Source organism: Diaphorina citri, unplaced genomic scaffold (genome assembly GCF_000475195.1).
Source record: "Diaphorina citri unplaced genomic scaffold, Diaci psyllid genome assembly version 1.1 scaffold191, whole genome shotgun sequence".
NCBI classification, from domain to species: domain Eukaryota; kingdom Metazoa; phylum Arthropoda; class Insecta; order Hemiptera; family Psyllidae; genus Diaphorina; species Diaphorina citri.
The window spans coordinates 44,875-69,111 of NW_007377628.1; the positions used below are offsets into that span (position 1 = coordinate 44,875).

Below are 24,237 nucleotides of genomic sequence, written 5' to 3' on the forward strand. Positions count from 1 at the left end.
GCCAAGGTACTGTATCATTGCTTCAATTTCAAGGTCACAAATGCAATCGTTGATAAGAGCGGAGGATTTCCACTCAAGACCCTTTTTGCCTTTCCTAGCTTTCCTCGCCTCCCGTTGCTTCTCTTCTAGTCTGGACTTTTCCGCTGCAGCTCCGTCCAGATCTCCTGCTTCTAGCTTTCTGATGTCTGGACGCAGCCTGGGGGATAACATAACAAAAGTTAGAAATTAGCTGGGAAGTTTAGTGATTGTAACCCATTATTAAGTATGTATAGTAAATTTTTTGTTGTTAGCGATTGTCACGAATTCTGGACTAAATAAGGTTTCTCAATTCAATTGAAACACATACGCACGGATAAAAAGGGGATTTAAAACAAGTCCGCTATTTTAGGTCTAAAGAAACATGGTAGTTCTAAATACTCAACTAAATGGTCAAATATACTGACTTATGCTATTATGTAGCCCATACTTATACTGACCTACTATCGGTGGGACACAGCCTGCTTTCCATGCCTGGTTCCAACTCATTCAGAGACATGGTGAACGAAGTAAATTGGTAGAACTGAAATCAGAAAGCACACCACACTTAGGAGAAACCGAAAATTATTTGAGACATTTTTTCTTCTTAAAGCGATTCTAAGGTAGGTAGAGAACGCCTCCGATGTTACCTCGCCTGGTGATTTCCTTTTACTCAAGAGTCCATTATACATATTCAGATTATTCAGCTGTTTTTTTTTTTTTTTTTTTTTTATAACTTTATTGACATCAAGGTAAATATTGCACCAAGCTTAAGTTAATCTTATAGATATAGAGGTGAGCTCCTCCCCTAAAAATATAAGTTCCTGTTCCAACATGAGTTCCAATAAGAGAAAAACGTTTCCTAGCAAATTCCATAAGTGTTCTCTAAAAATTCTAAAAAATAAATGTCTCACCTCAGAAGTTCTCTCAGGTCGTGGGTTGGCTTCCCACAAGGTGACGGAGTTCGGAATGTCTATGGAGAAGGTGGAGTCACATTTGGGCGGTGGATCCTCCCCATCCTCACACTCATTGCTAGGGGATTCCGGGGGCTCCGACCGTTGAACTTTAGCGGTCGTTAGGCAAAGGGTAGTTGAAGTAATGCAAAAGCGGTACTGAGGTGGGTACATTAAATAGAAAGTAAAAAAAAAGCAAAGGGTAGTTGTGTTAAAATGCTACCTACACATATAAAAATAAACCCGACTACTGACCGAGGAATAAAAACATAAAAAACATTCAGACTTTTTTTTATGACTATTTTCCTAATCCTTGCCTCTCTCCTCCACAAAGCTTGCCACTTGCCAAGTCAATGCTGAACTTTACGTCAAACAGACAGTTTTGAGGCGGGGGAGGGGGTTTTTGAGGCGGGGAGAGGGTTTTTGAGGCGGGGAGAGGAGTATTTAACGCGTGGGTGTTTAGAGCTTAATGTATGAGTATTTGATGTTTTATGTACAATAATATAGGGTGGGTTGCTCAATTTGGGTTCTTCTTCTGATTCCTAATAAAAAAAAAGTGCTTCACCACCGTTTTTATTTAGCAACAATGAAACAATAATATAACTACAACCAAATGTAAAGGAGGTTACATCCATCCCATACCCAAGTTTTCTGAACATTAATCTAAGCATTCCCCAGAACCTCACCTCGGGCGGAAACGGTCCAACACTCACAAGGCAGACGTGCTGACCAGACTAGCTTTCATTCTTGACTCTCTGTTTTGTCCCGAGCTTCGCTAAGGAGAAATATTTCGGATTTCGGGTAATCGAGCACAGAACTATGGAATTTCTATGAACGCCGTGTAACTATTTGAGTATGCAATATGCTATGAACTTATGGAGTATTGGTGGATGTGTCACTGTCACTTCCTTTTCTATTCGACAGAGGATCAGTTTCTCTGAAAACCACTTAGCTAACACCTTGTAAAATTTCGAGCAATGTTCGTACTCTCCTGTACATTTAAAATTTCAAAACGAGCACGAAGTAAAATTCAGAATTAATTAAATGAAAGTCGAGAGGATGCCATGGGGGAATGTCGGGTCCTACGTAAACATTCTTCCTGTGACACTGTACGGATGTGTGCACGAGTATGTAAAACATAGATGATATTATGTGAAGTATCTATGTAAAACATACATAATATTATGTAAAGTATCAATGTAAAACATACATACTATGGAGAGTATTTAAAACATAGGTGATACGTAGAGTGGGTACATATTTATGTAAAACATATTAGATGATGTATAGTGACATGGCCATGGCTATTATCTATAGTCTATAGGTATAATATTGAGTATCAATCAATAAAGAACTCGAGGGAAAAAGAGTAGGTGCTTCATCTCATATCATGCTCAAGCAGCTCAGGGGTGCAAATCATCTACAGAGCTGGGGAACAAAACAAAATAAAACGGAAATAAAAATAGGGGAAAATTAAAATAAAACAAATAAAAAGGGAATAAAAATAGGGGAAAGGGGGGACAAATTAATCAATAAATAAAATAATAATAATAAAACAAAAATGGTGGGTTTCACCAATGACTTAATCAGAGATTTCACTAATGGGAGAATTTTTACTGACCCAAAAAGGAGTTCTATAAACTCCTCCTTTTTGGATCATTAAACACTCCTTTTTGGATGATTGAAAATTCTCCCATTAGTAAAATCTCTCATTCATTGGTGAAATCCACCAAAAGGAAATAAAGCAAAATAAAAAGGGGGATGAATTAAAATAAAAAAAGGAAATAAAGGGGGCGTAAATAACGAAGGGACAAAAGAGGGAATAATCATTATACTAATGAGTCGTGTGGCTTGTAGTGGGAAGCACGTACATATATTTCATATAATAATTATACATGCTATGCCAATACGTCTCCTCTATTATAATATTTTACTATCCTATCTTTGGTTGGGTGGACGAGCTCACTGTGTGAGAATCCTGCCATACCTAGAGCCTAAAAAAATCAGGGGGGGGGGATGAATAGCTCAATGCTAAAGAGAATTCAGCTAAAAATCAGTATCATGTAGGTATCACAGTACTGTATACGTACGGTACCTATATGAATTTTAATATAAAAAGTTCTGTGTTGACCTTGTGGGGGTTTTTCACCTCTCAGATTAAAAGTCGTTTACCTACTTATTCTTTTTCTACATAAGTAATTGTGTTCAATCTTCTTAGGACACTAAAAGATTTGAATGGAAATATATTTACTAGTTTAGTTGCCGAATTGATTAAAAATAAAATTCCAAAATGTATGGTAATAGTCAGGGTTAGGTAATTATTCAGAGGTAAATAACATATCGATCTCACATGCTATTCAAATCTGAACATTACCTACAAAATTGTCAATCTGCAAACAGCTACTAACAAATTTAGATCAAACGAAAAAAGGGGCATGCAAAAACACGAAACAAGCTAAAGAAACACTATACAACATGACAGAAACAAATTAATTTTATTGGGTCAAATGAAAATTCATCATAGGTACGATATATACATTTTAATCATACAAATGATGTGTAAAAAAAGTTAACGTTTGCAAAAAAAACTAGGGATTTTTTTATTCAGGTAGGTACTGCACATGATAGTTTAAATACTTTAAATTTCAGGTGAAAAAAACGTACAAAAATAATCGGCGGTACAAAATTTCAAACACAATAAATTAATATAGGATCTTTTTCTAGGAATCAAAATGTTTTCACAAAGAAAAGTAAATTAATAAAATTAAATCAAGAATATAAAGCACGTAATTGATTTTATTAGCTTTTCTTGCCCTTACAAAGTAAAGAGAACGATGCAACACGGGGACTCTATGGGGAAAAATCGGCGCAAGCTCACGAAAAGTTTTTTTCATTTTTTTTACTGAAATCCTCACACTGTATTCCATATGAAACACGGGCAAGTTTCAGTAAATCAATAGTCTCTGCTTTTGAGAGCAGGATGTTTGCAAAGTTACGCTGTTTTTTTGTCCCTCGGCTGCATGCGCTCTGCTTTTGAAGGCAGGATGTTTGTAAAGTTCTGCTTTTTTGCCTCTCGGCTATTATTCTACGCTCTGGTTTTGGCAGGATGTTTGAAATATTTTAAGCTGCTAGTACCTATGGAGAGATATGTTACCTAATAGGAGTTTGTTGACAGGTTATTTAATTTTTATCTGTTGAATAATACTGGGAACCTGTCAACCCCCTGCGGCGAAAAATCCATTCTCGTCACTTAACTCGATAAACTCAACTTTTTTCTAATAAAGATGTTAATTAATTACTATGATGTAGGTAACAAGATACATTCGACTCACCTAAAATCATCTCGTTCTAATTCATACGTTTCGCCTAGCAGAGGATTGAATGGTTTACCCAATCTTTCCCAATTTGAAGACACGGCACTCACAGCAAACGCAGATACAAACTGAAAACAAGAGGCATAAATGGGTACTTAAACACTTGGGAAAAATACAAACACACAACTTCAGTGTAAGAACTAAGAAACATTCGGAATGTGGAAATTACTTTGGAAAATATTTGGTATCACACGAGTCTTACACTCCCGAGGTCCGGAGTTCCAACAGTTTTTTTTTTTTTTTTTGTTCTGTGCTTGGAATTCGGAGTTTACTCAGGCTTGTAAAAACTGAGTATGTAGCTAGAAATAATAGCGACCAATGGTTTCAGTGCCATTACTTGAGGATATTTATTTTGGAAAGAGAGACTTGGAAAGTAAAACTTTGACGTTTACGAGATTCCTAAAGAGGCTGTCCTCCAGCTTCTCTACAAATAATTAATGAAGACGATAAATAAATGAGATAGACAATCCATTATTCATGAACTCTAAAAGGTAATTACCGCCTCATTAACTTGAGAATACGCGGCGAAATAAATACAGAATCCGTATTGATAAATTGATGTTAGGACAAAACACTGATTTCAACTGAAAGACTTACTGCTTACTAGAGTAAAGGAATTAGCCTCATTCAGGAATATAAATTATGTTTATAAATAAAAGAGAATTGCAAAGGAATACTGTGATGTTTACAAGAGTTGTGAAGGTATTCCATTTCAAAGTGACACTAACTCAATGATACCATCAATAGAGGGACTTTTCAGAGTTTTCAGTATCGTCCTAGCAGTATAAAAAACGAGTATTTTTCTTCTTTCCTTTGACTCAAATAGCAAAAAAATATCCAGTAGTGTGTCATAATTATGTAGTAGGAACCTAGAAAAAGGTAATGGACATCTGAATAATTAAACAGCTATCTACCCGGATGTATTCCAATATTGATAGGTAAATTCTATTCTTGCTCTAACAGCAGTGACAGTAGATGAGTTCTACGATTTGTAGAACTTATCTACTGTCTTTGTACTAGTTCTGCTTTTTTGCCTCTCGGCTATTATTCTACGCTCTGGTTTTGGCAGGATGTTTGAAATATTTTGAGCTGCTAGTACCTATGGAGAGATATGTTACCTAATACGAGTTTGTTGACAGGTTATTTAATTTTTATCTGTTGAATAATACTGGGAACCTGTCAACCCCCTGCGGCGAAAAATCCATTTTCGTCACTAGGACGAAATTCTATTAGCATGTTCTCCCCTTCTTTTTCCCACTAAAGGGTTCCATTTTATTTGCGGATTAATAATTTATGTTTAGGTCCATTAGCAGGGAGTTTATCAGCACCCTCACTTCGATCTGTATCCAAATCCATCTATCCACTCCTATCACGAGTTTCTCATTTTTTCAGTTTGTTTGAGCTCATTTTTCTTTGAGCAGGAAAAACGTAGTCTGCTCGCAGTTACAGTCTGATTGTCCCGCTCTTAGCAGAAAGCTTTTATCTTTCTAAACGCAAGAACGGGTTCAAAGATCATGGTGAGAAAAAATTTCTCTTATCTGTAGAATTCCTTCACAATGGTCACATCTCACAGCTTTCTTTTCTCCCCGGTGGCATTGTAAATGTTTGTTTGGTGACATTAATTTAAAGTCATAGGTCAGTGACGGACATATTGCAAACAGAGGTAGGAAGGTATAACTTTTCAATCTTTTCATATCAAATCCAGTGGTTCATTGATAATATTGATATTGTAGCCTGTAGCGGTTTGAACTTTAGCAGATTGGTGAAGGCAAATTGAAAATCTCATCTTATTTCAGTGGTCATAAAATGCCTTCAGGACCAAATCTTCAGAGTAACGGAGGAAACTGTTCGTGGGTCGAACGAATCAAATTGAATTCTCCCTTGATTAAGAGAGGGATAGAGGGGGCGGAAGAGAGGGAGAAAAGGAAGGGATGAAGAGAGGGCAAGAAAGAGGAAGGGAGGGAGGGAGAGAGAGAGAGCAGGGCCGTATCCAGGACTTTGTCGAGGGGGGGGGAGATGCTCCAAATTTTTGGAGTCTGGCCTACAGTAAAGGAGAAAAATGAAGATCGAGGGGGGAGCTCCTCGACCCTCTAAATACAGCCCTGAGAGAGAGACAGAGAGAGAGAGAGAGAGAGAGAGGAGAGGAAACAGGGTTACCTGACTTAGTTAGAGAGAGAGAGAGAGAGAGTGACAGGAGTAGAGAAGAAGAGTATGCTACAGGAAGAGAGAGAGAGAAGGAGAGGAGATCAGGTTACCTGACTTAGTTATTCAGGTTACACTGTATGACTGAATGATTTCTCCTTTTTCCTCCCTCTTTCTCCCTCCAATATCTCCATTCCTTAATCTTTTTCTTTCTTTCTTTCTTTCTCTTTCTCTGAATCTTCCTGTCCCCCTCCCCCCTCCTTCTCTCTTTTTCCCTAATCTTTCTCGCTCGCTTTTTAAGATTCGTTAAAAAGACTACACACTAACACACTGATGAATAATACAAAATCTTACCACGAAAACGATAGAAACATGAAAAGTAAGCCGCTATCAACACGTAGATAGGAGAATTGGGTTGCTCAAACTTCCAAGTATTGTGCAATATCACATCAAGTTCATTCTCGAATTTTTATCCGTGTTTAATTGTTCTCGTCTATAAAGTTTACGAGCAAATTGTCCTCGAGTCATCGTCGCTCCTGTAATAAAATATTTTGCTTTAAAAGGAAAACTTTGCCATTTTCCCCCGCTCTTCCTCACCAGATGTTACAGGGTGTTCTTAGAATTGAGTCTCGCACAAGATCCTGCTATTCAAACTATTATGAACCTTTAAGCTGTGGCCAAACATGGTCGACCGGCCGTCGGTCGATGAGGTGAATCTATGTTGTCGAGGCAGTGTGGACGGTTCAGTCGACGTCGATCGATGGCCGATGGACTATGTGTGGACACACCTTTAGATTTAGACGTGTTTCACGAAACCCGTGCATAAGGTTAACACAGAGCAGTGCACACTGGTGAAACCGAGTTTCATGAAACTTACTGTGCATTGACAGGTTAAATGCGTTTCATTAAACGTGTTTCTCCAGTGTGCACAAAATTTCCATCCCATCCGGGATTCGAATTTTGGACCTCCGGGTTGAAAGTCAGTGATTTTAACCGCCCGGCCACAGGGGTGGGCTGTATCTGAAGGTACGTTTCCACCAAAATAATTTACTATCAGATTAACAATCCACCCTTAATAAACTTTGAACATTTTGAAGAAAACTTTTTTATTATTCGCAATGAAGATTGTGAACTCCCTCTTCTCCCCGTCTAATACTGCAATTACTAAACATTTATCTTATTGGAATGTGAGGTTAGGTTAGGCTTCTGTCTTCAAGTTTACATGAACAGGACTCGTCACTGGGACGAAATTCTATTAGCATGTTCTCCCCTTCTTTTTCCCACTAAAGGGTTCCATTTTATTTACGGATTAATAATTTATGTTTAGGTCCATTAGCAGGGAATTTATCAGCACCCTCACTTCGATCTGTATCCAAATCCATCTATCCACTCCTATCACGAGTTTCTCATTTTTTCAGTTTGTTTGAGCTCATTTTTCTTTGAGCAGGAAAAACGTAGTCTGCTCGCAGTTACAGTCTGATTGTCCCGCTCTTAGCAGAAAGCTTTTATCTTTCTAAACGCAAGAACGGATTCAAAGTTCATGGTGAGAAAAAATTTCTCTTATCTACAGAATTCCTTCACAATGGTCACATCTCACAGCTTTCTTTTCTCCCCGGTGGCATTATAAATAAATGTTTGTTTGGTGACATTTAAAGTCATAGGTCAGTGACGGACATATTGCAAACAGAGGTAGGAAGGTATAACTTTTCAATCTTTTCATATTAAAGCCACAGTCAAACCGGCCATCTAGCGATTACAAAGGAGGCGTGCTTTGCAAGATAACAGATGCTTTTCCTTGTCCATAAAAAGATCGAGTTATTGTAACAAAATTAACTTAAGAGATGCACTGTTCAAAGTTAATTTCGTTCAAATCTACTTTCAAGCGTACCTCCTCGTCCTCATCTAGCCTGTAGCTGTAAGTCTGTAGAGATTCTTTTCCTGTCTGTTTTGAGTAATGAGATTCGCGTGCATAAACTGACAAGGTTTAAATAAATAAGGCAATTTGTTAACATAAAATCTCTCTTCCCACGTTATCCCCTCACTTTTTCCTAGCAGCTTCTCAAGCTTTCTCTTTCTTCTTGCCAATTTTTCGCCATCTATCTTTCGCAAATTTAACGCCAGCTATCTCACGTTTTATGTATTTGAATAATGAAAGGAAACGTAGGTACTTTTTTTTACCTGCGTTTTTCACTGTCCAAAAATTTATCACATTAATTTATTTTTCCTCTCTAAAGTACCACCGTTAGGCACTAAAAGTACCTACTCCTCTTTAAGTGATTTAGGGATACTTTATATATATTGGGATACTTTATAAATCACTTAAGTAAAAAGTATTTACAAAGGATGTCAAAATTAAATAAATTAATTAATAATGAGCCACACTTTATATTTTATGTAGGTACAAGTGTTTTTCTTTCACATATTTCTCTCTCTTTTCCTTTCTCCCTTTCTCTCAGGATCATGCCTGCGGTCATTTCCTAATATGTATCCCCATCTGACCTTGTTATTCCCATTTGACTACCATTTTTCCCCCGACCCTCCACTAACCCTGTACACTGCTGAACTCCGTACACAAGACGTCCACTCTGAGGTTTCGGCTACAGTCCCCACACTTCAACAATGAAGGGTTAAATAAGTTAAATTCCTGTGGAGAGCGGTGAATTTTCTAATCTGCTTTCTCATTAGAAAAAAGCAACAAAACGACCGCTTGCTGTGACCTTATGAGCTGGGAGTCAGGGCCTCTCACTAAGAGAGACCACAGGGGGGGTTATTATATCTTTGTACCCTATCAGATACCTTAATCCAATAGTTAAACTTTAACCTAGCAAATAGAATGCCTGGAGAAGTGGTGTCTCCACTGCTCTCGAGTGTCTCCACTTACTTGTAGTCGAATCACAGGATCCGATTCTTGAGAGGCTTTCGTCAGGAGCTGAGCATATTCCATATACTCCACCAGCCTTTGCAGGAAACTCAGCGGTTCATTGAATACGACAGGCATGGTGATGTTGCTCAAATCTTTGCCGATGCAGGTTTTCAATACAGACCAAATGCTGAAGTCATTACGATTGAACATTGGAAACGGGAGTTCTTGTCTGAAACACCAAGAAAAGCGACATTAAGACCGGCCATTCACTATCAGGTAGATCTGACAGGTCGCCTGAGAGACTTATTATTGCTGCTATTCACGCTGCTATTCACTATCAGGAAGACCTGACAGGTGGAGAGACTGTCATACAGGGCAACCTTCCTTTGCTATCCCCAAGGTCCGCTAGGCAAAGGTCTCTTCACTCTTCCAAGTATCGCTGATACTGATAACAGATGATACAAATTCAATAACGATAACATCGGTATTTTAGCTATGTACGTCGGGAACAAAGGTAGTTTTTTCTCCCCAAACAACGGAGCGTGATAACGAAGTCTTATCGTCCCGAAATCTAAGAGAGGACAGGATAGGAGAAAGTCAGCCGTTCCGAGAACGAAGTTTATCTGTTTAGGATAAAGTTCCCCCCGGGGCGGGAATCGAACTTGCGACCTAGCGCTTACAAGGCAGACGCGCTACCTTTCAAGCTCACTAGGCTTATTGAGAAACTTCACACACTATAACTAGGTAGACGGTAAGGCCAGCCACTTACTATCAGGTATCAGGTGTACCTGTCAGGTCTACCTGATAGTGAGTGGCTGGCCTAATGAACCAGTCAAGTTCTAGCCTGGGTTTTTGATATCATTTACATACTGTAAGCAGGTCAGTCGGTCATATGACAAAGTACAAAAGTGAACGAGTTGAAGCTAATACTAAATCTCATATTCCAGTGCATCGTTAAAATTTCTCTTCTACTTGAAGGCCATTCGTGCAGTGTCTAATTTTATCTCTTCCACTGCCAAGAAGTCAAGAAGCTATTCATATGAAGTTGAATAATCAGTAGGAATGGGACAGATAGATGCTCACTGCGGGTTTTACCCTCGCACTTTGGGGCTCAATTTCTGGTTAGTAAAACCGACTCGGGCACAACATTCGTAAGTCGGTTCGAATCGCAGAACAAACTAATTTTTAATGCTTCTTCAAACCACAAGCACAAAATATTTCAAGTATGGTAGAAGGTCACTTTGTAATAGCAAGTTCAAAAACCTACATACTAGAAAGTTTCCATCAACATTAAAAAGCTATCAACCGTTGAACTCTTCCACTGCCAAGAAGTCAAGAAGCTATTCATATGAAGTTGAATAATCAGTAGGAATGGGTGAACACTTCAGATTCTCCAAGTATTACTTGGACTGAAGATACTTAAAATACGAGAATACTAGTACAAATACAAAACGTCAAGGTAGCTTTAACCCCGATTAGCCTTAATAAAGACGCTGACACGCTGACTTTATGGATTAGAAAAAATGAGAAAAATAACGATATACGAAAATAATAACAAATGAACATACAGCGGGGATTACAATCTGAGTGATATCTTAAAAATAGGACGCTATGCACTAAATTTTTAATAATAATAATAATAATAAAAATCTAATACCAACCTGTAATCATAATGTCTGTGAATCTGCATGGGATCTCGTCTTGGCTTATCACACATTGTAAACAAATTTGCTCTCGTACGTTTTCAAATCCAATGTCCTCACTATTTCCGTACGCACTCACAGACATATCAACAACGACTGGCTTCATTTTCATAAGACTTCACGTGTGTACAGATAACGCGATAACGTTCACTCCTAAGTACTTCTATCAGAAACTAGTTTTTCTGTGAATATTTCATTGACAATCAGCGTGCAATCAAGGACAAATAAGTAACTATCTACATAATTATTTTGAGTTGTTTTTGTTGGTGTTGTTGTAGGCTAAAGATATTTTTTAACTACATGGGAACTTAAGTAAGTGTGTAGTGTACGTATAATTATGTGTGCAGATTTAATTAGTATATTTACATAGAGTATAATGTGCATTTTTAAATTATTCTATATTTATTTTTACCAAAGAATTAAGGTATCTATTTATATGAACATGTGCTCAGTGGGCATGTAATTCTGATTCTGCAACAGTCTGTTGTGTATTCCCCATTATTTTTTTCGTACTTGATAAAATAGTAGAGGTCCTACTTGATAAAGGGCCCCAAATAACTGTTATTGAGATTGAGGTTTTGATAGACACCATCAAAATTAGCAATTTAACTCCTACCATAGTAATTTTGATTTGGGTTAATTTTTTTATACATTGTCAACTACTGTGTAAAAATTGGTTTTCGTGTATCTTCATCTAACTGTTGTTGTTGCTTTTCCCCAGAGGGATTATGTTTTTCTAATTCTGAAAAGCTGTTAAATGTATCATGCGAAGTGCTTGAAATATTGTGCAAAACCTAACGATTTCGTGCAAAACCTTAACGATTCTAATGAAGCTGTGGTTAACGGAGAGCTAAGCGGGATCTGAACAGGCATGGGGTAGGTGCTTCTTGTTGTTGCTTTTCCCCAGAGGGATTATGTTTTTCTAATTCTGAAAAGCTGTTAAATGTATCATGCGAAGTGCTTGAAATATTATTGATTTCGTGCAAAACCTTAACGATTCTAATGAAGCTGTGGTTAACGGAGAGCTAAGCGGGATCTGAACAGGCATGGGGTAGGTGCTTCGTCTTTGTACCTTGTACCCTATCAGATACCTTAATTCAATAGTTAAACTTTAACCTAGCAAATGGAATGCCTGGAGAAGTGGTGTCTCCACTGCTCTCGAATGTCTCCACTTACTTGTAGTCGAATCACAGGATCCGATTCTTGAGAGGCTTTCGTCAGGAGCTGAGCATATTCCATATACTCCACCAGCAATTTTCAAATAACCATCAACGAGTTACTTAATTTTTTGAAATAACTGCAAAGAACTTACCGGCTTCGAAAGCATCAAAGAAAGTATCATCTTCTGACAGATCGAAGAACTTTTGACTTCCCATGGAGGCTGAAAAATAAAGTAAGAAAGAAGATAATAATAAATTAATTGTTCAATCAAAGTTTTGACAAAGGTCTGATAGTAAATCTGAAATATGCAGGCCACTTTAGGGTGGTCTTTTCTCATTGTTTTTTCTCTATCCAGCGTGCCGGGAGGCGCGCGAAGGTCAAGAGTTCGAAGTGCCCCCCACCGCCTGGCCTATATTACACGACATAGAGGTCGTAATTATCTGGTTATGTACCGGTTAAGTAGTAACTTAAGTTAAGTTACCACTACATTGTTAAACTGTAACCTATCCCAACAGTCCGAGCCTATTTCAAAGTTACATGTTTCCCTAAACAATTCGGAGAGACATATGTACATACAAACAATAATATTCCTCTGTTCTTTTAAAAAGTAAATCCACTCTGGACCATACAATATGGCGGAGCAACATCGGTCTTCGTTAACATGACCATACACCTATGGGGTCAAATTTTACACAAGAATTTTATATGCTACCATAGAAAATTTCCAGATTAAATGTCGCGTGTGATCCTACCCTAATACGAATACCTACCTAGTGATATACTGCGGGACATATGTGTAGCAATACTCTGCTCCAACTCATGATGTTCCTGAGCCAAAACATTCAATGCCTCCTCTAGCACGCGACATTTCTCCCTCTCCTGTTTCAACAACATGACTCGCACATCTTCCTGTTGCTTAATGAGGGTGAGACAATGCGACATGGAGGATAGCATGCTGCTCGCAGAACTGCACACTGCTTCCAATTTCTGAAAAAGATGAGGAAAAACAAATATGCAAATCTTCAACAACATGACTCGCACATCTTCCTGTTGCTTAATGAGGGTGAGACAATGCGACATGGAGGAGAGCATGCTGCTTGCAGAACTGCACACTGCTTCCAGTTTCTGAAAATATAAGACAAGGAAAATCAAACATGAGTGGGAATCGAACCCGCGGCCTAGGGCTTACAAAGCAGACGCGCTACCAACCAAGCTAACTAGGCTGGCTCAGGAAAATCAAACACGAAAGAAAAATAAAAGAGGAAAATCAAATAAACTACGGGTCAGCCTAGGTAGCTTCAAGGGTAGTGCGGATACCATATAAGCGCTAGGCAGAGGGTTCGATTCCCGCCCGGGACGAACCTTGTCCTAAACAGATAAAGTTCTCAGAACAGTTGACTTTCTCCTCGTCTCATAAGGTTCGTTCTCAGAACGGCTGACTTTCTCCTATCCTGTCCTTTCTTCGATTTCGGGACGATAAGATCTCTACTGTTAGTGTTGTTTCACATCTCTCTTTCAAATCTCTAGAAAAAGTAGAAAGTAAAGAGTTTCGATTCAGTGCTTTCTCGTCACTCACCTTAACTATCTGAGCTACATCTTTGTTATTATCACTATTGGAATGTTCCGTTACACTATCCTTACTATCAGTCAGAAAAAAAAGGAACACTCAACACTCTCATTTAAATTACATTACCTACAGGACATTCAGGAAAAAATCAGGTGTACCTGACAAGTGGGACGGGGTCTAATGAGTTGGGATTTATATGAACGCCGTACAACTATTTGAGTATGCAATATGCTATTAACTTATGAAGTAATGGTGGATGTGTCACTTCCTTCTCTCTCGATTCTCAATTTTAACAAGATAAAAAAAGCCAGCCGTTCCGTCAACTAACCTTATCTGTCACACATCTCTCTTTCAAATCTCTAGAAAAAGTAGAAAGTAAAAAGTTTCGATTCAGTACTTTCTCCGCTTTCTCGTCACTCACCTTAACTATCTGAGCTACATCTTTGTTATTATCACTATTGGAATGTTCCGTTACACTATCCTTACTATCAGACTGATGCTTGATTAGCTGCATACTATTCTGAGCTTCTTTTAATTTGGACTCGACAATTTTCTGATGAGCTGCAGCCGTACTCAGTGAGTCCTGAAATCAAAGTTGAGATCCTAGTTAGCTTGGTTGGTAGTGCGTCTGCCTTGTAAGCGCTAGGCCGCGGGTTCGATTCCCGCCCAGGGAGGATTTCATCCTGAACGGATAATGTTCGTTCTCGGAACAGCTGGTTTTCTCCTATCCTCTCTTCCTTCTCTCTTCGATTTCGGGACGATAAGACCTTAGCAGTTATAATTCCCTCTATCAAACCTCTCAAAAAAATCTCAAGATACTTTGTTTTACTTTTACAATAAAGAACATATCAGTTACCAAACAAAAAAACAATGCGGGATAATTCAACAGAATTAAATAGTTTGTCAAAATATCAATTGAACCAGTGTGAACATCTTGAATATTTATAGGTAAATAAATAAATAAACAAACCTTTATTTGGTGGTCATTTAAAGGCACAATACAATACATACTTATAAGTTTAGAAAAACATACAAAGAGTATTCCTACCTATGAATATAACCATTATACATGAAGTATTTTTAAAATTTATAGGTATTCTCTTCAATTTCAAAATACGGCGACTTAGGATAAAGTTCGCCCCAGGCGGGAATCGAACCCACGACCAAGTACGTACCAGGCAGACGCGCAACCCTCCAAGCTAACTAGGCTGTCTTACATTCCTAACAAACTACCTATATGTGCCGAGCTTTTGTTACGGTAAAATCTTTTCGAAACAGAAACTCGAAAATTTGTATGAACGCCATGTAACTGTTTGGGTATGCAATGTGCTATGAAGTATTGGTGGATGTGTACGATTTCCTTCTCTATTCCATAAGAATCAACACACCATAAACAGGACTTAGAGTGGGGATAGACAATACTGACCTGTTCAACTTTCATTTGTCTTTTCATCATGACTAGTTCTTCTTCGTGAGATATTTTCATGGACTCCAATTGCTGAAGGTGAAACTTGACTGTGTTGTTCAATTCATCTGTGAACAAATTGAACAGAATAAGTTTCATTTCCACTTTTTGTGCTTAGTAAATATCTTGAAAAATTAACCTAACTCTACGATATAAATAAAGCATGATACAGCTATACTAAGACTTCTTTTTATACAATATCTACAACACAGAAACACATTGAGGGAAAACAAAAAACCAGAAGCAACAATGCAACTGAACTACAACAGGATACCAACCTTTCAACTGGCGAACTTTATTCTTTTGTATTTCCAACTCTTGTTCTAAACTCTGTGATCCTCTAGAAGGGGTAACCAAATCTGACATTTTCAATTCTGGCTTTCCATTATTGATAGTAACATCTCTAAGTCCTCCTGACCAATGAGATTCTGTGGTAGGACTTAGAGTCCTTGTAAGACTATGGATGTCACTTTCCAGATCATGTCCAGGTTCATTGTTGGTTTTCAGCAATGTATTTTGTGAAGTTAAATGACCTACTGAATGTAAAGTAGAATCATTATTTTTGTTTGTATGTGGCATATTCACATTCTGTTCATCAAGGTTCAATTTCTTGTTTGGACTTGGAAAATTTTCAATTTCATTGTTCTTTTCAATGTTTGTTTGACTTGTATTTTTCATTTCATTATTTAACATTGGGCTCTTCTTTTTATCAACATTTTTCTCCAAACTGGTTTGCTGTTTTACAATTTTTGAACTTTCTTTAGTTGGATCAGTGTTCTTCATTTTCATGTCTTGTCCTGACTTTGCTCTGCTATTTTCAGATTTGTGTTTAGGGATTAATTGTGGTGTTTTCACTTTTTTATCTCTATCAGTTTTATAATTGAGTTGTCTATGCTTGTCATACTTAGAATGTGGTTTAGTAGTGCTAACACCACTTGGCTTATCTGGTCTAGTAAGATTTACAATGTCTTGGAATTGAAAATCATTATTGATGTTGCTTTCATTTACATTATTTGGTTTTGGGTTTTCTTCTTTCAACTTCATAGCTGGTGTGTTTTTATTTTCAATATCCAAAGTCATATTCTCTTTATTTATGTTTGCAATGGGATTTGCAGGAGTGACATTTATATTATTGTCAACATTATCATTTTCCTGAGGAGTATCTGGAGTTACTTTGTTAGTAATTCTCTTGGTTTCATTGGCATCAGTATTAATATCATTTGATTTCAAGGAAAATGATTTGTTAAAGACGGGTAGTTGAGGTATATCAATCTGAAAGCAAAAGTTGTTTTTAGAATTTCATAGATACCGTAACAAAAGAGTTCCTGCCTCTTTAGAATATTTTTTAAGGTTATTAAAACAATCAAAATTTGAAAGAAATTTAAACCTCAAAGTTACATACCTTGAATGATTTACTAGAGATGTGTGAGGTGCCAGAAATATTTTGACTATCGGTAGGTGAGAGAGCTTCAAATAAAGGGCTGGAGGAATGGATCAGTTCATCTGCTGCTTTCAATATGTCCCCCACTGATTTATTTCCATTGGAATCTAGAAAAAAGCAAGTAAATATGGGACAGTAAAATAACAAATTAATGAGACATTAAAAAAAAAAAAAAAAAAAAAAAAAAAAAAAAAAAATCAGTTCACTTGGGTAGATAGTAAAATTTACTTATTCTTAATTGTCATATAAGACATGAGCAGATCCTCCTAAGATTAAAATAATAAGAATGAGAGTACTTTGCTTGGTCTTACACTTACCAAAAACTGAGTGGTCATGGGGTGACAAGAGATTTTCCATTTTCTTCAACAGCTTTTCAATATCTTCATCTGAAGATTTTTCAAATTTAGACGTATTATACAATGAAGTTGTGGAATCGAGCAGTAAATCCTGAAAGAAAAAGGGACAATTATTACTACTATGTTGGGTGGTACTTTGAATCCCCAAAATTAAAATTGGACCCTGTTCCTTGAACTTACTTCCAAAGGAACTATGTGGTACTACTTCCAAGAGTATTATAGAATGAAGTTGTGGAATCAAGCAGTAAATCCTGAAAGAAAAAGGGACAATTATTACTACTATCTTGGGTGGTACTTTGAATCCCCAAAATTAAAATTGGACCCTGTTCCTTGAACTTACTTCCAAGGAACTATGTGGTACTTTACTTCCAAGTCATTATTCCACTTCAGTATTAACTGGAAAGCTGGACCCTCAAAGTCACACAGCAGACCTGTGCAGACAGCAACTTTAGCAGATCTCTCTTCCACATCTCTCACTTCTTTTTATCAGCCATACACCAGGGTGATAATCTCTAGCCATATTATCTCTAGGCTAATCTCAAGCTTGTCCCTAACACCTAAACTACAGTAACCGTCACTCTTTCAAAGTGGAGTGAAGCCTTTGAAAATTGGTAGATGGTTTTTCTCTTTTTCTTACCATGTTTGGGCTCAAATCCATAGATGATGTTCTTTTATTTGAATTCATGTTCCCAGATCTGTCAAACTTTTCTCTCACTTCTTTTTATCAGCCATACACCAGGGTGATAATCTCTAGCCATATTATCTCTAGGCTTATCTCAAGCTTGTCCCCAACACCTAAACTACAGTAACTGTCACAAGGACTTGTGTTTGTTCTTTCAAAGTGGAGTGAAGCCTTTGAAAACTGGTAGATGGTTTCTCTTTTTCTTACCATGTTTGGGCTCAAATCCATAGATGATGTTCTTTTATTTGAATTCATGTTCCCAGATCTGTCAAACTTTCAAAAGTTGCATTACACTTGTGATAGGTGAGGGGACTTGAGATAGGTGAATTTTCAAGGGTTCAACCTAGGATACTTGAAACGCCAAAAAGGCAACAGCAAAAGAAACTTTGAAAGCTCAGAACTTCAGAACAGAACCTTAGGAAAAATCAAATCAAATCTGAATTTTTTTTTTCTTTTCTAAAGTTGAAAATGTACATATGAGAAGCTAGCCATGCTTATGGTAACACCTAAACTAGGTACAGTAACCGTCACAAGGACTTGTGTTTGTTCTTTCAAAGTGGAGTGAAGCCTTTGAAAATTGGTAGATGGTTTTTTCTCTTTTTCTTACCATGTTTGGGCTCAAATCCATAGATGATGTTCTTTTATTTGAATTCATGTTCCCAGATCTGTCAAACTTTCAAAAGTTGCATTACACTTGTGATAGGTGAGGGGCCTGAGGGGACTTGAGATAGGTGAATTTTCAAGGGATCAACCTAGGATACTTGAAACGCCAAAAAGGCAACAGCAAAAGAATAAAGAAACTTTAAAATAAAGAAACTTTAAATAGGGAATACAGAAACTTTAAAAGCTCAGAACTTCAGAATAGAGGAGGAGAACTATCGATAGCACTATCGATAACTATCGATAGTTTTGACTATCGAACGCTATCGATAGTTGAGGCTTGACTATCGATAGTGTTTTCGATAGTTTTTTCTGCACATTTTTCGTTTGTTTTGGTCGTTTTAGAAGTGAAAAGTGTAAAAAAAAAAAAAAATCTGCACATTTTTCGTTTGTTTTGGTCGTTTTAGAAGTGAAAAGTGTAAAAAAAATGTAAAAAAACATAGATGTATACAAATCTATGAAAAAAAAAAATATATTTTGTAAAAATAATAAAAAAAAAAAATAATAATAAAATGTTGAAATAAAACCCTGTGACCTAAATTAATACGTGTACAGTTAATAATTTTCTTTAAATTAGGTTATTAGGTTAGGTTAGGTCTTTTTGGGGGATAACACCTTTAGAAACAAGGAAAATATGTAATAAAAAAACTATCGAAAACTATCGATTGTTATCGATAGTTTTTCTGAAAACTATCGATAACTATCGATGGCGCCGACTATCGATAGTTCTCCTCCTCTACTTCAGAACAGAACCTTAGGAAAAATCAAATCAAATCTGATTTTTTTTTTTCTTTTCTAAAGTTGAAAATGTACATATGAGAAGCTAGCCATGCTTATGGAAATCTGTCGAAAAAGTGAAAAGAACGCATTTGATTGGCTGATCAGTGCTGATTCGATGATCACATGAAAAAAATCAACCGAGCATACCTTTTTTTTATGACCTTTTCTTCTTTCGCACTTTTCGCAGTTCCGCCTCTGGAGAAAAATATAGGTAAAGCTGTTCTGTTTCAAAATCCCAGTTCGTGTTCATAATAGATAAAGCCCTTATCTTTTATCACCTCTTATCTTTCATAACTGTGAAGATAATTTTCCAAGTGGCAGGTAAATAAAAACGTCAGAATGGGAAAATTTCCAGACATCAAATTCAGTCAAGGATCCTGTTTAAGTAGAACTCTTCTGATGCAAGTCTGATCATCAAGTGTTCAAAAACCACAGGAATAATGACTGAGATAAACTCTGGATCAGGTAATAAATATAATTTTACTATAAAAGTGCATGGATACAGGTTGACTACTTGAGTGATGATTAATGGATTAATACAAGCTCCAATACACTAATAAACCTTCTCAAGCTGGCCGTAGGTACCATTTTGCCAATATAGCTATAGTAATCTATTTAATCATCAATACAAACTGAGAGGAAGTAGGTTCAAGGTTATAGTTAATAGCAGATAGGAAGTGTATAATTTATTTATGACTTGTAAATTGACTATTACGGTATAAGCTCCGCCCCCAGCGACTCTCATGGCTTCAGCAGCTGCTCTTCCCACTCTGTCCAAGTCAGCATAATCTGGAGGCACCTTCTTGTTGTAGCCCCATGGGTACAGGATGTATTGGCCGTAGCTGTGGAACGTCACGAACGCCTGCAAATATTGGAATGGAAAAATGGAATTAATTTAATTTTTAAAGTTTTCATTCATTGATAATGGTTGTCATTACTAGTTACCAGGAAACCGGAAAATCTCCCTATTGTGTAACCGAGGATTCATCAAAGAAGAAAATTTATTCCTCTTTAGAACTTGCGCTAAAGCGCGGTTTAGCTGGTATAACTTCAGTAAAAGAGGTACACACAAAAACAATCATCAATTCATCACACATGATCACATGGACACATAAAGTTCTAAAGAACTCTAAGGTAAATAAATGTAAAAAAATAAAAAAAAAAAAAACTAACTACATAAGCTAGGTCTTTAGAAAATCTCCCACATACCTTCCCCCGTTAGGCGCTTTAACTGTGAGTTTAAAACTTCAAACATGTTTCTCGCGCCATCCCACCTACCTTCATGTTAGCGTTGTTGGCGAGAATAAACCGGGACACTGCCTGGGTTTCCGGCTCCGAGAACGGTCCTGTACCCGCATAGATTTGCTGACACTGCTCCTTACTGGATCCCACTCCGCCCCAATGGAATCCCCAGTTTCTATTCAGATCGATCGTTTTCTCATCCTCCTCGTCACTATCATAAGTTACTCTATGATTCAAATAATGAGAAGTCAACGCTATGTGCTCTTTCAACGCTGAAACCCATTTCTGAAAGATAAAGAAATCATCTTAAATGTAAAGAGTCAGCCAAGTTAGCTTACAGGGCAGAGGGTCTGCCTTGTGAGCGCTGGGTCGCGGGTTCCCGCGTGGAGTACTTCTCCTAAACAGATAAAATTCATTCTCAGGTTCCCCTGTTCCCCATAATATGTAGACCTTGGTTAGACTGCGGGGGTAAAGGGACTTTTCAGTCCTATCCCAGCAGGATAAACAAGGTATATTCTATTCTATTATCCTGTATTCCTACTTTCTATGTACGCTTCCGGAAAAATTGAACACCTTGTAGCATATAGAGTTCTCTCTATCAAACCTAGAAAAAATAGTTGGTTTTATTAACTTTTGTTACATTTTATTATTTTTATATATATTTTTATTTAGTACATACCTGTCGACATATTTCTCCCGTGACGTCATTTTCTAGATTCCAATGGAAATAAATCAGTGGGGGACATATTGAAAGCAGCAGATGAACTGATCCATTCCTCCAGCCCTTTATTTGAAGCTCTCTCACCTACCGATAGTCAAAATATTTCTGGCACCTCACACATCTCTAGTAAATCATTCAAGGTATGTAACTTTGAGGTTTAAATTTCTTTCAAATTTTGATTGTTTTAATAACCTTAAAAAATATTCTAAAGAGGCAGGAACTCTTTTGTTACGGTATCTATGAAATTCTAAAAACAACTTTTGCTTTCAGATTGATATACCTCAACTACCCGTCTTTAACAAATCATTTTCCTTGAAATCAAATGATATTAATACTGATGCCAATGAAACCAAGAGAATTACTAACAAAGTAACTCCAGATACTCCTCAGGAAAATGATAATGTTGACAATAATATAAATGTCACTCCTGCAAATCCCATTGCAAACATAAATAAAGAGAATATGACTTTGGATATTGAAAATAAAAACACACCAGCTATGAAGTTGAAAGAAGAAAACCCAAAACCAAATAATGTAAATGAAAGCAACATCAATAATGATTTTCAATTCCAAGACATTGTAAATCTTACTAGACCAGATAAGCCAAGTGGTGTTAGCACTACTTAGATCGATCCCGGAACACGAGTCTCCCTTGGGCGATTTCCTGCGATTCTTTCGCCACAGTCGCTCCGTGGTGTGCGTGTATTCGTAGCCATCGGGGTTGGTGATGGGGAGCACAGATCGATCCCGGAACACGAGTCCCCCTTGGGCGATTTCCTGCGATTCTTTCGCCACAGTCGCTCCGTGGTGTGCGTGTATTCGTAGCCATCGGGGTTGGTGATGGGGAGCACGTAGAAGTCTATTTTCTTGATGTAGTCTTCCTGGGCCTCGCGGTTTTCAACCAACTCGCTCAGGATAAACGATACCGTTGCCGGAGTGATCCATTCGCGAGCGTGAATGCCTGGAAATTTGAAGAGGTGAAATTTTTATGATAGTAAAAATTGTAACTGAATTCTATTGATCTAAGTCACAAAAGATCTAACCAGGTTGCAGTGACATAGGGCGTTTATTATTACCGGTGGCTATACTTATGCCAATAGCAATCTATTGATTTACCTTGAGACAAGGTATAATGCGTAAGCCGTGAGGTTGGTTTGTCTACCACTCAAACTCCACATTCTTTAGCTAGGGGGAATAAATCAGTGGACTCACTCACTCCGTGTTTACCAGAGGGGTAAACCAAGTCTTAGATCAATAATTTGAAAATAAATCAATTTTATTATCTTACCGCCATCAATCCAGAAAGCTTTGGCATTCGGTACAGAACGATACCGTTGCCGGAGTGATCCATTCACGAGCGTGAATGCCTGGAAATTTGAAGAGGTGAAATTTTTATGATAGTAAAAATTGTAATTGAATTCTATTGATCTAAGTCACAAAAGATCTAACCAGGTTGCAGTGACATAGGGCGTTTGTTATTACGGGTGGATATACTTATGCCAATACCAGTCTATTGATTTACCTTGAGACAAGGTAATGCGTAAGCCGTGAGGTTGGTTTGTCTACCACTCAAACTCCACACTCTTTAGCTAGGGGGAATAAATCAGTGGACTCACTCACTCCATGTTTACCAGAGGGCAGAGGGATAAACCAAGTCTTAGATCAATAATTTGAAAATAAATCAATTTTATTATCTTACCGCCATCAATCCAGAAAGCTTTGGCATTCGGTACACCCGAAGATATTTTGACCAGTCTCAAAGGTCGACCTTCTAGGGATCTTCCTATGTCGGTCAGGGTCACTAGCTGAGGGTAGGTCTGAGCCAGGTAGTCCAGATAACCGTGAATATCCTCCATACGATGGTACTTGTGGAATGTCATACGATGACCTGTGGGAAACATTAGGGTGTGTCTATTAGGAAGATGAGTTTTTCTTTCTAGCCTACCTACATACGTAGATGAAAACGCCTAAAAACCATGAAACTCTGTTTCGTGTTTAATAGAGGCCGGGGGACGCGGCGCTTTGAACTCTTGACATTCGCGCGCCTCCCGGCACGCTTGATTGATGTATCTTGTCAAAGGCTAAGCCAAGACCTAGTTGTTAGCTCAATCCCTTGCTCCCATAATTGGTATAGGTAAAAGATCAAGGTAGACAGTTGAATTTCTAACTCCTTGGTCTATTTCGTAATTCGTATAATTATTAATTATTACACATTTCGCATTATCAGCCATTTCTACAGTAACATCTCCTCCTGTGGTCCTGTTTGTCAACATCTGAACGTTTTTCAGTCTGCGCAACATTATCATGAAGTTATAGACTTTAGAAAGGTCATCTTAGAAACTCTTAATTATTACACATTTCGCATTATCAGCCATTTCTACAGTAACATCTCCTCCTGTAGTCCTGTTTGTCAACATCTGAACGTTTTTCAGTCTGCGCAACATTATCATGAAGTTATAGACTTTAGAAAGGTCATCTTAGAAACTCTCTAGCTCTCACTGTTCCACATATGAGCACGAGAGCCACTCAAATGAAAGTGAATGTCCCAAGTGCCATTTGTATGCTAAGTATGCGTAACGTGTGATTTATATGCAAAGTGCAAACAATCCTTCTCAAACCATTTCTCTTTGAATCCAAAACCGATAAAATCTAATGTCCAAGCTTTAAAGTACCTTCTCAGTATGGGACATGTTCAAGAATATATCTGGTTAATAAACCATAGATTTAATGTATTTAATAGTGAGGAGAGCCATGTCTTTTTCAAGTGTGCTAACTAGAATACATTACTTTCCTTCCTATAGGATAAGGCAAGTAAAAAGGAAAGTTGCAGGTTTTACAAAACAAACATGAAGAATTTCTTACACTAAAACAGAGTGTCTAAAAGCAAGTTAGTGTATTTGACCTGTGAATAAAGCCACACAAATAACACATAGAATGCGCCCTTGCTAAGCATGCTATTATTTTGTGGGACACAAAATTAAATTAGAACGGAGATTAAAAAAAAAGCGAGGAAAACTCAAAACAGGCAGGGAAATCTGCTTTAATACAAGTACTAGAACTTTAAAAGACCAGTTTTAGAATAGGTCAGAAAATTGCCCGGGCCAAAAGATTA

General features: G+C 37.5%; 2 protein-coding genes across 2 annotated transcripts in view; both read right to left on the reverse strand.

The window, feature by feature from the left end:
* LOC103505721 (oxysterol-binding protein-related protein 1) overlaps nt 1-24,237 on the reverse strand; it is a gene marked incomplete at its 5' end in the record, with an annotated part of 34,414 nt that overhangs the window by 5,221 nt on the left and 4,956 nt on the right. The window contains 15 exons of the mRNA XM_008470077.3: nt 4,301-4,410; nt 9,366-9,576; nt 11,009-11,091; nt 12,349-12,431; nt 12,982-13,336; nt 13,788-13,876; nt 14,196-14,361; nt 15,205-15,311; nt 15,522-15,776; nt 15,942-16,515; nt 16,646-16,791; nt 17,002-17,131; nt 19,872-20,024; nt 20,441-20,689; nt 21,084-21,112. Of these exons, the coding sequence (XP_008468299.2) occupies nt 4,301-4,410; nt 9,366-9,576; nt 11,009-11,091; nt 12,349-12,431; nt 12,982-13,336; nt 13,788-13,876; nt 14,196-14,361; nt 15,205-15,311; nt 15,522-15,776; nt 15,942-16,515; nt 16,646-16,791; nt 17,002-17,131; nt 19,872-20,024; nt 20,441-20,689; nt 21,084-21,112 (2,740 nt within the window). The remainder of the gene's footprint in view (nt 1-4,300; nt 4,411-9,365; nt 9,577-11,008; nt 11,092-12,348; nt 12,432-12,981; nt 13,337-13,787; nt 13,877-14,195; nt 14,362-15,204; nt 15,312-15,521; nt 15,777-15,941; nt 16,516-16,645; nt 16,792-17,001; nt 17,132-19,871; nt 20,025-20,440; nt 20,690-21,083; nt 21,113-24,237) is intronic.
* LOC103505722 lies at nt 15,222-19,325 on the reverse strand. The gene is made up of 5 exons (XM_026820983.1): nt 19,310-19,325; nt 17,678-17,735; nt 17,002-17,131; nt 16,646-16,791; nt 15,222-15,311 (listed from the first exon to the last, which is right to left on the reverse strand). Exons 2-5 carry the CDS (start codon nt 17,723-17,725, stop codon nt 15,303-15,305), a joined length of 333 nt encoding a protein of 110 aa, XP_026676784.1. The 5' UTR covers nt 17,726-17,735; nt 19,310-19,325; the 3' UTR covers nt 15,222-15,302.

Bases quoted from the DNA above. Each gene is read 5' to 3' on its own strand.
- LOC103505722 (XM_026820983.1), bottom strand. From the start codon at position 17,725: ATGAATTCAAATAAAAGAACATCATCTATGGATTTGAGCCCAAACATG. The intron at 17,132-17,677 runs GTAAGAAAAAGA...TTTTTCTTTCAG, and splicing joins TGGATTTGAGCCCAAACATG to GATTTACTGCTCGATTCCAC. The intron at 16,792-17,001 runs GTAAGTGTAAGA...GCTTTTTTCTAG, and splicing joins CCATGACCACTCAGTTTTTG to ATTCCAATGGAAATAAATCA.